Source organism: Gymnogyps californianus, chromosome 1 (genome assembly GCF_018139145.2).
Source record: "Gymnogyps californianus isolate 813 chromosome 1, ASM1813914v2, whole genome shotgun sequence".
Taxonomy (NCBI): domain Eukaryota; kingdom Metazoa; phylum Chordata; class Aves; order Accipitriformes; family Cathartidae; genus Gymnogyps; species Gymnogyps californianus.
Genome location: NC_059471.1, coordinates 66,416,693 through 66,429,532, shown reverse-complemented (window position 1 = coordinate 66,429,532; position 12,840 = coordinate 66,416,693). Strand labels below are relative to the sequence as shown.

The following is a 12,840-nucleotide window of genomic DNA, read 5'->3' as shown; positions in this document are numbered from 1 at the left end:
GCCTTATTCTTCCAAGACGTGTCTTCAAGAGAACCTGCCTTTTTGCCACAAAATCATTACTTATGAAAGACGGTGACATGACAAATTATAATAAAGCCCTCAAAGTGAGAACTTTACCAAAACCAGACAAAACACTGTTAGTGAATTATCTTGAATAAACTGTTAGAGAATCTACCTATCCCTAGAACAAACCATAAGAACACCACGTAACTATTTTGATTTTACTAGCTCTCTTTAATACTAAAAACAACATTAATTTAATTATCAGCTACCTAAACCACAGCAATATTACTGCAAGTTTAACCACCTTTACAGATGTCATAAAAGGAAAAATCAGAATTCTTCAGAACATTGAATCTGGCCAGAGAGAAAGTCGGGAGGCCAGTTTAGCGAACAAACCCCTCCTGACAGTGAAGTGTCACTACAAGAACAAGCATGACAAAAAATGCCCACTGTGTCTGGAGTTTTTTAAGTTGCCACTGAGAACATTTACACATCAGAAAGTGAGTTTTTAGGTCCAACTCATGAAGACAAAAGAGTTCTCCTACTTTTGATTTTCACAGATCATAGTGTTGAATGATCCTTATATTTATTAATTAATCTAGCAAGATTCTCTCTGTAAGCCACGGCATACTAGTCACCCTGCAAGCCAGGAGAATCTATAATACAACAGCCTATTAAAACAGAAGTTAATAATCTAAACAATTTGCAAAAGAAAAAAAGGCAGGAATAAGGAAAAAACCTCAAAACAATTAAAAGTACTAGCAAAGAGCACCTTCTAAATAAAATTTAAGAGGTGTTCTGACAACATTTGCCACTGTGTCAGCTAAAAGTGCAAAGAGGATGGAGCCAGGCTCTTTTCAGTGGTGCCCAGTGACAGGACCAGAGGCAAGGGGCACAACTTGAAACATGGGAGGGTCCATCTCATTTTCACTGTGAGGGTGACTGAGCACTGGCACAGGTTGCCCAGGGAGATTGTGGAGTCTCCCTCCTTGGAAATATTCAAAACCTGTCTGGACATGGTTTCTGGGCAACCAGCTCTCGGTGGCCCTGCTTGAGCTGGGGGGGTTGGACCAGACGACCTCCAGAGATGCCTGCCAACCTCAACCATTCTGTGATTCTGTGAAAAAGAAACCTCATCTTTTAGCAATTCTCTTTTTCCTTTCTTTAATCAAATGTCCGCAGGCTTTAGGTGCAGAAGGGTCTACCTTTATATGATCCAGTCTGTTTTCTTGTGTAATACAGGTCAGAGAATTTTACCCATTATACCCCCATACATACAGATATACCCTTCCGTGCAAGTATTTCCTATGCCTGTCTCTCCTATCATTTAGTTGCTCAAAATACAATCTCTGGAAGGCAAAGAATAGGGGAGAAATTGAGAAAATATGGGCAATAGATTAATTAATGGAATACAAATTCCAGTTACGTGGTACTTTATTATTTTCATTTGGAATATTTAAAGGTTTAGCGACACACATGGAATACTCAGTATGTGATGTCTTAATTTTTTTTACTACTGGGAGGCCCTAGGCAGAAGCTATCACACTCAAAGGGAAGGTCACAGAAGAAAGGCTGTGAACTCTGTAAAGCCATTTATGCCCAAACAAGGCAGAGCAGAAAAAGATATCCCTAACAAAGATATGAGAAATAAGGAAATTCCAAACAAATATCTATCAAATTTGCTGAGTTCTAAAGGGAATAATGATGAAAAGTTAATCTGTTCACAAAAAAAAAAAAAAAAGGCAGCAGAAATTAATTTCTGAAAATAACTTTCAAAATACCAGGAAGGGAATGTAGCAGCATTCAGAAGGCCAATGAATTCAGAAGGCTGTGATCTGATGGGTAATGAAGAAAGTATCCTGTTGTATATATGTATGCATATAAATGACCTATACATAGGACAAATTGGTAGCGTTGACTATCATCATCAGGCTTAAATAAATTATTAATGTGCATAACCACAGAGGACCGAAAATGGAGAAAAGACAAAAGACAAGTCACGAGTGAAATTCCAAGTTAAAAAATGGAAAATGAAAGGAACAGTTATAAGAGGAGTTAACAAAGCAAAGATAAAGCAGAAACATATCTAGCTTTTAAAAATACTTTACTCAGAGGCATTAAATTAAAAATTAGTATATTGTAGGTCTAATCTCCATTAAATGTAATAAATGCTACAACGTCATCACACTACATTTCTGTATAATTTGTTTTACAAGAAGTGTGAAGTAAAGCCTGACTCCTAAAATCTGTTATAAGTCATAGTTACTTACTCTTAATTTTCGGCTTTGCTTTCTAACCAGTTTACCATGTTGAATGAAATGAACAGGGCATTGGTTCATTGCATTGTCAGCTTTATGTCGAAGCCAATCTTCATAACCCTAGAAAACAGTGAAATGGAACGACGCAGTGATGCACATTTGGCTATTAAGACACAGAACAGCGCTAGCTTGCAACAAAAATTTAAAAAATTATCCTTGATCAAGATAAGGGGGAAAAAAAGAAAATATTCTCACTAGAACAAATGAAATCGTGATACATGTCAGTAATACAGTCATGTTGGACATATATGGAAAAGAGCATTCACGGTTACAATCAGTCAACAAAATCATACATTTTAATGAAGACATTCTGATGAATAGGGATGTTTATAATGTGTAGAACAATTTCTGGTGTTTAAGTGATCATCTCTTGCCCATGCTCTATTGACTCTTGAGTAAGTGCAAAGTACTTATAGAAGCAGTTGCTGAGAAGATAAAAGTGTAGAAAATATATTTTGAAAGACTGGGACTCCATATTGAAAGATGATAAAGTGATGACATGACTGAAGGTGGTCATATTTCCTGATCGTCATACAATTATGTCAAACTTTTTAGCTCTATATACAATACATATAGTCCTGAAGAATTTTGTTTCAAGAGACTTCACAGAGTAACCTATTTTGATTGCTCAATTATCCTACGAATTTGTGTTTTATACAAACAAAGTAAAGGACAGGGAATCTGCAACTTTCCATTCAAAAGATCCTGCTGTGGTATAAGGATTAGGAATGACAAAGACACCAGTGGTTAAGAGATGGAAAATACCACTTGTATTCCACAACATTTTTACATCTAACTCTCTTGAGCACATTTGAAAATTCAGTGTAGAACAAAAGTATCACTAGCTTGGATGCTCTCAGAGATAATCTGGGAACTCACGGAGTCTTTATAACTTTAGTGTAATATACTTCCAGGGGCTGGTACAGCTCCTCAAGCAGTTCCCAAAGTCTACACCAGTTGTCGGGACAAAGACTCTAGGAGGTAGATAGAACTGCACTACTAGGCACAGCATGTCATAAGGTTTTGGTAGGCCACTACCAAACTACAGTAAGACTCTAAAATGTAACATTTAAAACCTTAAGAGTGGGAAAGCCAAACCTAAAATACTACCTATTGCATGTATCAAAACTTTCGCTCACCAGCAAGAGCTGAATTCTACTATAGAATATACTCAGTTGTGTATAGTTAGCACTGTAAAGAAACGGAAACACTGCTTTCCATAGTTTCTTTCAAAACTAATGAAGGAAAAGTCAGCATTTAGCATAAAGACTGTGAAGGTAATCAGTTATCCTATTAAGGGACAATCAAAATTACCCTCTGTTCTGGGTCTAGCTGCCACGGAGTTAACTTTCTTCACAGCAGCCCATACGCTGCCGTGCTTTGTACTTGGGGCTAAAACAGTGTTGGTTACACCCCAGTGTTTTGGCTACTGCTGAACAGTGCTTGCACAGCATCAAGGCTTTCTCTCCAACCTCCCTCCACACCAAAGAAAGGCCACTAGCCTGGGGGTGGGCAAGAGGCTGGGAGGGGACACTGCCTGGATGGCAGACCCAAACTGACCAAGGGGATATTCCACACCATATGACATTGTGCTCAGCAACAAAAGCTCAGGGAAAGCAGGCAGAAAAGGGTTGTTTGTGGTGATGGCATTTGTCCTCCTAAATGTTACATGTGCTGAGGTCCTCCTTTCCAGGAACTGGCTGAACAGCTGCCTGCTGATGGGAAGCAGTGAATGAATTCCTTATTTTGCTTGACTTGTGTGCATAGCTGTTGCTTTCCCTATCAAAGTGTCACTAACATGATACACATGTCTTTTCACTTTCCCTCTATTTTCCACAGGAGAGGGCAGTGAGCAAGAGGCTGGGTGGGTGTTTGGCTGCTGGCCAGGGTCAATGCACCACATCCTCATTTTTGTTAGTCATTGTTTTAATCATTATAGTCCATCATAGGTATGTAAGAAATACAGATCCCCCTCTACAAGTTTTGAAGTAAAATGAGGAGCACTGACCTAGAAACTGTCTTGATGTTCAACTACTTCATGGAATTCTTTTCCCAAAAGACAACATTTTTTTGAAGCATGACATGAGAGATCTTATGCCCATGAAAAGTGCTAACTCCTTTGAGTGGCCCAGCAAAAGACGCTGAAAGTCAAGCTGCTTGCGCAGATTTCACATTCACATTCCATTCATTGAAATGAGGGAAAGAAATGGCTGGTGTCTGGACCCAGAGACACAGTGAAGACTGAACCATGAAAGGGAACTCACTGTGCTACCGAGTTCTTACACTGATAGCTGCCCTGCAGGAGCAATTATAATTAAACTGAACTGAAGGCAAAAAGCCAAACATAACAGAACCACTGTAAAGACCATTATTTGTGACTATTACTTTAGGAGCCCAGATTTTTAGAAACTACTCTATGGCTATGGTGAGATGGTACAGTAAATGCAGAAGAGTGTTGTAGGCACCGAATGCAAAGTACTGCTTATAAACTCACTTGCTACTTCAAATTTAGTAAATTTTTTGAGGCATTAACTTTGCCCTAGCAAGGTTTATGCCAGATCAGGTATCCTCTGTCCTCTTGCAGCTAGCCTGAAACTCACAAAGTCAACAAATTCAGCTCTGGCTAAATCAACAGAAGGGCAATCATGAGCTCAATTCCTGATTTATTCCTGATCCAGACCAAATTTGTAATATCAGAAGCTCTGATAACGCAGATCTGACTGTACTATCCCCATATGAATTAAAACATTCTATATTAATCTGAGATTCCACTGATTTCAATAAGATCCCATCTACATTTAAGTGCTCATGTCAACTGTAGCACTGCAGCGTTAGGGTAGCAGGTGAAAAACTACTTTAATCTTTTCCTTTTGGTAGTACTAACTTGAAAGTGAAATGGCAAACCTGTACAATTCCATACCTGTATTATGCAACTCTATTTTGACAGAACAACTTCTACTAGGTTCTTTTATACTCGATGATGTGGCAAGAACTAATTTCTAAAAAATACTTCAATTTTAAGGATTAATTTTCACATTAAAAATGAGAGAATACAATAACGTCTGTTCAATGCTAATCTGTAGAAAGCACTGCAGCTATTGTTATGAGCTGTAGATTACAACCAACATATACTAAAGACTTGAACCAAAATAATTTTTATTATCTGTTCATACTGTAAAGGCTAAGGAAACCTCAAAGGTAAGAGCAGATTTATCTTATAAGTTTTTTTAGTTCTTACTAAACTCATTTTCAGTCATTATGGAAAAACATAATAGGATGTGGACAGCTATTTAGAAACAAACAGAAGTCGAAGTGTGCTGAGTTAACACAAGAATGTAAATGATTCCTTAGAACACAAGGACATCAAAATTATTAAATAATTAGAAGCTTGTGTTGAATTAGTGAGATAATCATATAGCAACCAGTTCTACTTAAACTACAGAAGCAGAAATAAAATTACTCTGTCAAAATTCATCACTATCATTCTTTAGGCATTGCCCTAAGACAGTCTAACACAAAAAGGCAGGGAAAATTGAAATGCAAAACAAATAATAATGTTCTCTTCAGTTTTATTTTTGCTCGCTAAATTACTCACCTGTTTGATAGCTGTTACGGTGATGACAAATAAAAGTGGAAGTCCACTTGTAACTGGACTAGTAGGTGTATCAATAATTAACTGGAACAAAAGGAACAAATATTTTCTGGTTATATTTTTGTGAATGTAAGCAGTCAATTTTTCAAGCAAGATGTTTCAAGTAATCATTTCATCAATATGTTACAAAGCACCAAGGAACTTTAATTAAAAAGAACAGTACTTTAATACAATTTTAAGAATATATACTATACCAACAAAATCTGCTATAAAAAAATACAATACTGTATTTAGATCACATTAACATTCAGGTGTTAATGCCTAGTAAAAATATTTGCTTACAAGAGTTTCAGTAAGTAACAGACTGGAAAGCTGCAGCTTTGGAGGCAAAATTACTGAGCAACGTTAGAAATTAGCATGGCACTGGTTTTACATGTTATACAATACAGCTGTTCTTATGCATGCAAGGAGTAAATCCTGAAATATTGAGCTGTGGCTTCTGCAATTATAAACAAACAGGTAGAATCCAGAGAGGGAGTTCAAATGATAAGATCATCTCAATTGTCCCGGGAATCTGCATAGCTTTTCTTTCTACACAATCTAGTGTGCAAAGTAATACAGCTTTTCACTTCACTTAGTAAGATTTTTATTAACACATTTAAGTGATTGTGAAAGGTTCAGAATGAAGACACCTAGAAAGCAGCAAACTAGTTATCTGAGGTAATAATTATAAAAACAAATATTTATGTACCATCCTAAGCAAGCATTGTATAAGCATCTATATTTCCATTTCTCTACAGGCTTTGATGACTGTGTAGTTAGAAAATTTCTGCCAAGGCATCATTCTGTTACAAAAAATATAATATTTAGCAAAACTAACAAAAGTTTATCATCAACATAATTTATAACAATGGTTTTATTGATCTCGATATTTGTTTATTACAAAATAAAAATAAAAATTACACTCATTCTTTCCAATTTTATCAAGAGATGTCTTGCCATCAAACCAGTGGTGGTGTCAATTTTTCTTTAGGTTAGATTCACATTTATAACCTGGAAACGAAATAAAGCTCCTTTTGTCACATCATCAGTGTAAAAGGCTGTCCAGGCTCAACCATTTACCTCCTCAGTCATCAAAACCAGTGCATTTTTAAACATTTTTCAACTCCTTTGATTTTTAGGAAGAGTCCAGAAATTTACTGAAAAACGGAGATAGCTTACCTGAACAAGGAAAATGATGAGGAAATAGAAGTTAGCTATTCTTCTGAATTGCTCAAACAAATTTTTTGGTACAAAGTTCCAAAACGTGTACTGAAAACAAATGTACAGATTATCAGTGTTTGTGAGAAGTATTATTTGCATCCTATGTTCTAAAAATCAAACAAATTCATAATTCATAATTCAAGATTAAACTAAACAAGAAGCAGGAGTATTATTTACTTTGTTTAACAATTTACTGAAATGGAATCTTAAATTGGCAATCGTATTCTTAGAATCATATCAATTTTCTGAACTGCAATAATCTTGGTACTAGGGACTGAAATAATTTTTGACTAGCAACAATGCTCATTCAGAGATTTAGTTACAGAACAGTTTATTTAAAGCCATCAATGGATTTTTAAGAACATCTTATTCATTTCAAACAGCACTTTCAATTCACTTCCATTTTGTATGCACGACTTGAGGAGGTAGGCAGCACTCTGAGAGTTAACTACGCAGTCATAGCAAGCTGACCAAACAAAAGTTGTCAGCTCCTCTTCTGTTCCTTGGCTTGGACACAAACATACTCCTCAAAATAAACTATAGCAGTGAATAAGAGTAAATGGCTGCATATTTCTTTACTGATCTTACAAATTATCTAAAGTTTAATAAAATGACATACGAAACAGCATATAAAAGTACAAACAGAAAATGCAAAAACTTCAAAGGAAAAAAAATCATGTAAGAGTGAGAGAAAAAGGACCTTACGTCATCTAGGCCCTTCCTCTGCCCTGCAGCAGGTTCAACCATACTCTTTTTACAAAGCTCTCTGTAGCTCCAAAAAAAATTGTGAGGATTGCTTATTGGAACGCATGTAAAAATGTCAGCTAAAACTGTATGAAAAGGTGTGAAAAATGGCTTCAGAAAAATAACACTGTAACATCTTATTATCCAAATTATGATTTGACACATAATAAAATGACAACTCCAATGTAACTTTCATTTCAAAGGAGATGGGCTAAGAAGCTTCTCCTAATTTATTCGCTCTGCTACAAATGTGCCTTGTGTCTTCTTGGCAGATTGCACTGATACTTGCTGATACGTAAATTATGCCATGAGTTAGACATCTTCTGAATTTGGCCCCGAAAGCAAAGACAGCCAGAGCTCTAGAAGGAAAATACTTCTATTACATCTGCAGATGAAAAGGATCATCAAGAAGCATGCCTTAGACGTATGTGAAACCCCTATTATGTAGAGTAATCTTTTTACTTGTTGGGGGTTAAAGCCTGGACATGCGTAAGACATAGGAATGAAATTTTCTTTTTCTACCATGTGCCAAAAATCAGTATCTATTCTAAATATGCCCTAAGTAAACACTTATCCTGCTTAATAGTTACCTCAATATTAAATCACCTGTGAGCAAGCCAAAACTCAGGCAGGCATACACGCAACAGCTGGCAAGTCAAGTGCTCTCGCCTTGCAACCAGAATACTTTTCAACAGACTGGAATGCTGCTTGCACTGCCCGCTACCCAGCTACTTATCTTGGAATTTTGAAAGAGAACTGGTTAGACTTCATTACTTTTCCTTGCACAACAGTCCTGATCATTCAAAGCTGCTTTTGTGATACATGACAATATAGATTCTATTCTATGACAATAATTTTATATTTCCATCATTAATTATCAGGCAAATTATCTCTTTTCTAATCTTATGCATTTATTTTTTTATGAATCTCTGCCTGTTGAGAAGGAAAAATGAATAGAGGTTTCAGTGAAAAACTTCTGTTTACATTTTTCTGTTCAGCTCTTGATAGAACAAGTGTTTTTTCCATGTTAAAGGGTTTTTTTGACTGTTAAAGTTTGACAATTTATACAAGCTCCCCAAATCACCATTCATAAAATAAAAATGTAATCTCTTAGGCAATAACTTCCTGTTTAACTCTCCCAGGGGTTTATTTGACTAAATGTGTGGTGACAGCATATTGTTGTCAGACTAGGTATTTAAAACATCTGATGGAGGAAGTCAAGTAAATTTGTTAAAACAACAATCTATAAAAAGGCTGAATGTTCATCTGTACCCTTAGTATCTGATCCTCCTCCTATTCCAACCTCAGTTCACTGCATTCCCTGTCAAGCAGTGGTCCTTCCCACAGCTCCACCTTTGGTCAGCAACTCCCTTACCTGAATAAATGTGAATAACCTGGGAGCAGATCACTTTTATGGTCTGAGAAGTGTTACTTAAAACGGATGCTTCTTTAACACAGAGGACTTCTTAAAACTTTATTTTTGAACAACCTGACAGACTTTTAGCACTTTATTACACCGGGTTTCAGACGTACAAAGTACATCTTTATTCTGCCCATTCTTCTTCAAAGGAGACATAACAATTCTTGAAGGAGTTTAGGCAAGAAAGACAGACCACTAAGATGTCTAGACAGACCTCCTCCTGCCCCAGCCATCAGTAGATCAGAGCAGTATCTACAAATGGATGATTAATGTTTAACCACCATAATCACTCCCAGGAGAAACAACAGAGTGGCTGCCACTCAGAACAAGATTTACCTCATGACTGCATTCAAGGCAGTTTCTCTACCCTAGTTAGGCAGGAACAAAATAAAAATCCTTGAAGAGAAGACATTAAAAATGAAGATATTAAATACATCAGATTACTGTGCCCAGATAGAGAGTTAATAACATCTCTCCTCTTCAGATAATTTCTAGTCATGCTCTTTGTAAACTCTGAAAAGCAGTTTATGTATATTTAACTACTTTTTTTCACTATAACTCACTTGAAGGAAATAAGGTTATCCAAATAGTTACGCACTTGAAGCTTTTAAGTTGGGGAAGGCTTAACTGATCTTTTTCAATTGCTGCAAAAGACTTAGAGACCAGAGCACATACATGCCTTTTGCACACAGGAGGCAATACATCAGACAGCAAGTCGTAGTTACATACTCATCCATGAGATGAAAACATTGTGTGAACAGATGCATCTGAAGCACTGTGCAAAGAACTGTAAAATCAGTCTGTCTAGAGTCAAAACACCATAATTCAAGTAGATTTTCTTCCCATTTATAATTGTAATAGCACCTGCAGCGCTGGTGTGTTTCTGTAATCATGTGCTTGGACTACTTATGCACACCTCCACAGTATTCCTGCTCATGCCCATGCTCCATCTCACTAATTCTTGCATTCTCTCTGCTAATGCCGTGTTGCTTCCAGCTCCAACACCTCCTTGTTAGAGCCAGTCCCATGAATTCAAAAATATAAAACAGGGTCTTCTTAACAATGGTTTAATTTTTTTAAACACTGTATTTGGACCTTTTCATTTGATATCTGTATGTCAGGATTTTGGCTCATGTTTCAAGCTTCTCCTTCCGTCTTAAGAGGCAGGTATTTTCTTAAGTAAAAGGACAGTTTCTTAAGTAATCACTTGACATGAAAAGCTAGAGCTATAAGAAAAAAGCACTCCATATTGTATTATTGAGTTCTGTCAACACCTCAGTTTCTTACAGCTTATTTGTTTTAAATAGTCACCATCTCTCTTGTAACCTGCTCTGATTTCACTCCTTTCCCTGAACCTTTCCGACTGTTTCTTGTAAATGCTTAAAACTATTCTGACAAAAATATCTACTATGTTGCTTCAGCCCTGGTTTGTAGACAGCTTGCTATGCTGATTCTCATCCCTTCTGCAAAATTTGAGGATAATAAATTCAGGGAAGAACAGGTAAAACCTGAACAATAAACTTGCAGTCACTTTTAAGTTTTTCAATGTTTTTCTTTTAACAGATCAAGACATATACACAAAACTTGAACATGTCCATAGTGACTTCAGCATTTTTAATATACAAATATTTATAGTACCTATCAATTACCAAGAGACAATACATTCTTAAAGCTGCCAGCTTAACAACTAGACTGTATGTGTATGTGTATATATGCACATAACATTTTATATATAATACCTTATGTATTATTATGCTATTAAAAAACCCTAAGTATTACATACATATAGTTATCCCCCTTCAACAGAATAGCTGAAAAAGGTCTGAAAGTTTGACAATTTCTTTAAAATTAGTTTTATTTATAAAAATGGTATTTTTTTGAAACACAATTTGTCTAACTATTAGAGAACTGGCAGAGAAAACTATAGTAAAGGATGTGAAAAAAGGAAATCAATAATTAGCTGAAATCCTAAGAACTGAGTCGAGAGTATGGCTTGTCTATCTCAAGTGACTTGCTTATAACCACACGGGAAGTTTGCAGCAGAACGGATCTATGTTCTTTGACGTATTAAATCAATCTCCACTCTAACTTCTTAAAGCAAAAAACTTCAGACTTCTGTGCTTATATGTGACTCAATAAAATCGGAAGAGTAATATCTATGAAAATTTTAAAAGCACTTTGCAATGTTTGGGACAATTTAGAATGAATGCAGAAATACACAATTAACTATATTTTAATGAAGCATTAGCACGTGCACCACCTGCACAGTGTTTATCACTCCACTGAGGGAGAAGACGCCTGTTTCTCCACACCACATTATGTAGGGTGGTTCACATCACAGGAATCGCTGTAAGCTCTGTTACGTGTAGGGCTTCTGCACATGACTAATAACCACCTGTATACTCAGAGAGAGTGCAAAAATGAAACAAATTTGGGGAAATTAGTTCAAATGGTGCCTACACAATTGAATGAACAAGCATACATATTTCGTCATAGGGTTCCTTAAAAATAGTTGCTGGTAAGACAGGATTTCTATTACAAACAAAGAAGCCTATCTTTAGTAGTCCTTGTTCAGCAACTCTCAATCTTATCAAATCGGGGCTATATCTCCAGGAACTCCTCTGACAAAGACATCCCCCAGCACCCAGAAGATTATCTAATTACAATTTAAAAAAAAAAAAAAAAACCAAACAAAAACAAAACTTACAGCAAGGACGACCAACTAAAGACAGAAGTCGGAGAGCATTAGGAAAAAAGAAGAAAGAGTGTGAAAGTGTGTGCGAGAGTAAGCAAGCTTCACTTTCTCATGTGTAAAGTGAGCAGAATTACACTTGTCCTCCCTGGTGTTGGGTTTGGACCTGCTTGCTTTCCTTCCTTTCTTGCACTTGTCTCTCACTACATGCAGACTCCATACTGATATGAAAAACTTAACTTAAAGGCTCTGTTAGGGGCAGTACCAGCAAAGAATAAAAGATGGCTAATAATCCTGGGCTGAGTCAGGGGAAGGGCAGACGGCTTTTCCTGGGAACAGTAGAGGTTGCAGAGAGAGCCTTTGCCCTGGAAATCCCACCCCAAGCAGGATCATGAAGAGGTAACAGCTCTTCCTTGCTCTCTCTCGGCACTGGCAGTTGTGCACAGAAGGAAACTCTATTGTCATGCCTGGAAGGAGAATTGCATGCTCATGCACTTCCCATCCCATCACAGGTATTACTATCCCTGAGCTGGCACCAGACAGAGTCCAATTGATTGAGAAGCATTTGAGATTGACTGCCAATCAAGCCCATTTACTCTTCTTCATTACTAACAGCTCCTGTCCCTTTGGCACAGATGGGCAAACCTCACTATTTAACACTTGCAGCATCACATCTGACCTTCTGCTACACCAGTATGGCTGTGAGTCAGCGGATTACCTGGGCACAAGCTGGGAGCTCTGTGTTACACTAAAAGGCACACACAACATTCCCTGCATTGGTACCTATCCCATATACGTTTGTGTCTAC

At 36.9% G+C, this 12,840-nt stretch overlaps 1 protein-coding gene across 1 annotated transcript in view; it reads right to left on the bottom strand.

The window, feature by feature from the left end:
• Nucleotides 1-12,840, bottom strand: part of ATP11A (ATPase phospholipid transporting 11A) — a 133,730-nt gene that overhangs the window by 50,959 nt on the left and 69,931 nt on the right. Inside the window, exons 3-5 of the mRNA XM_050896599.1 lie at nucleotides 7,135-7,224; nucleotides 5,917-5,997; nucleotides 2,274-2,381 (exon numbers count right to left, since the gene is read on the bottom strand). Coding sequence (XP_050752556.1) covers nucleotides 2,274-2,381; nucleotides 5,917-5,997; nucleotides 7,135-7,224 — 279 coding nt within the window. The remainder of the gene's footprint in view (nucleotides 1-2,273; nucleotides 2,382-5,916; nucleotides 5,998-7,134; nucleotides 7,225-12,840) is intronic.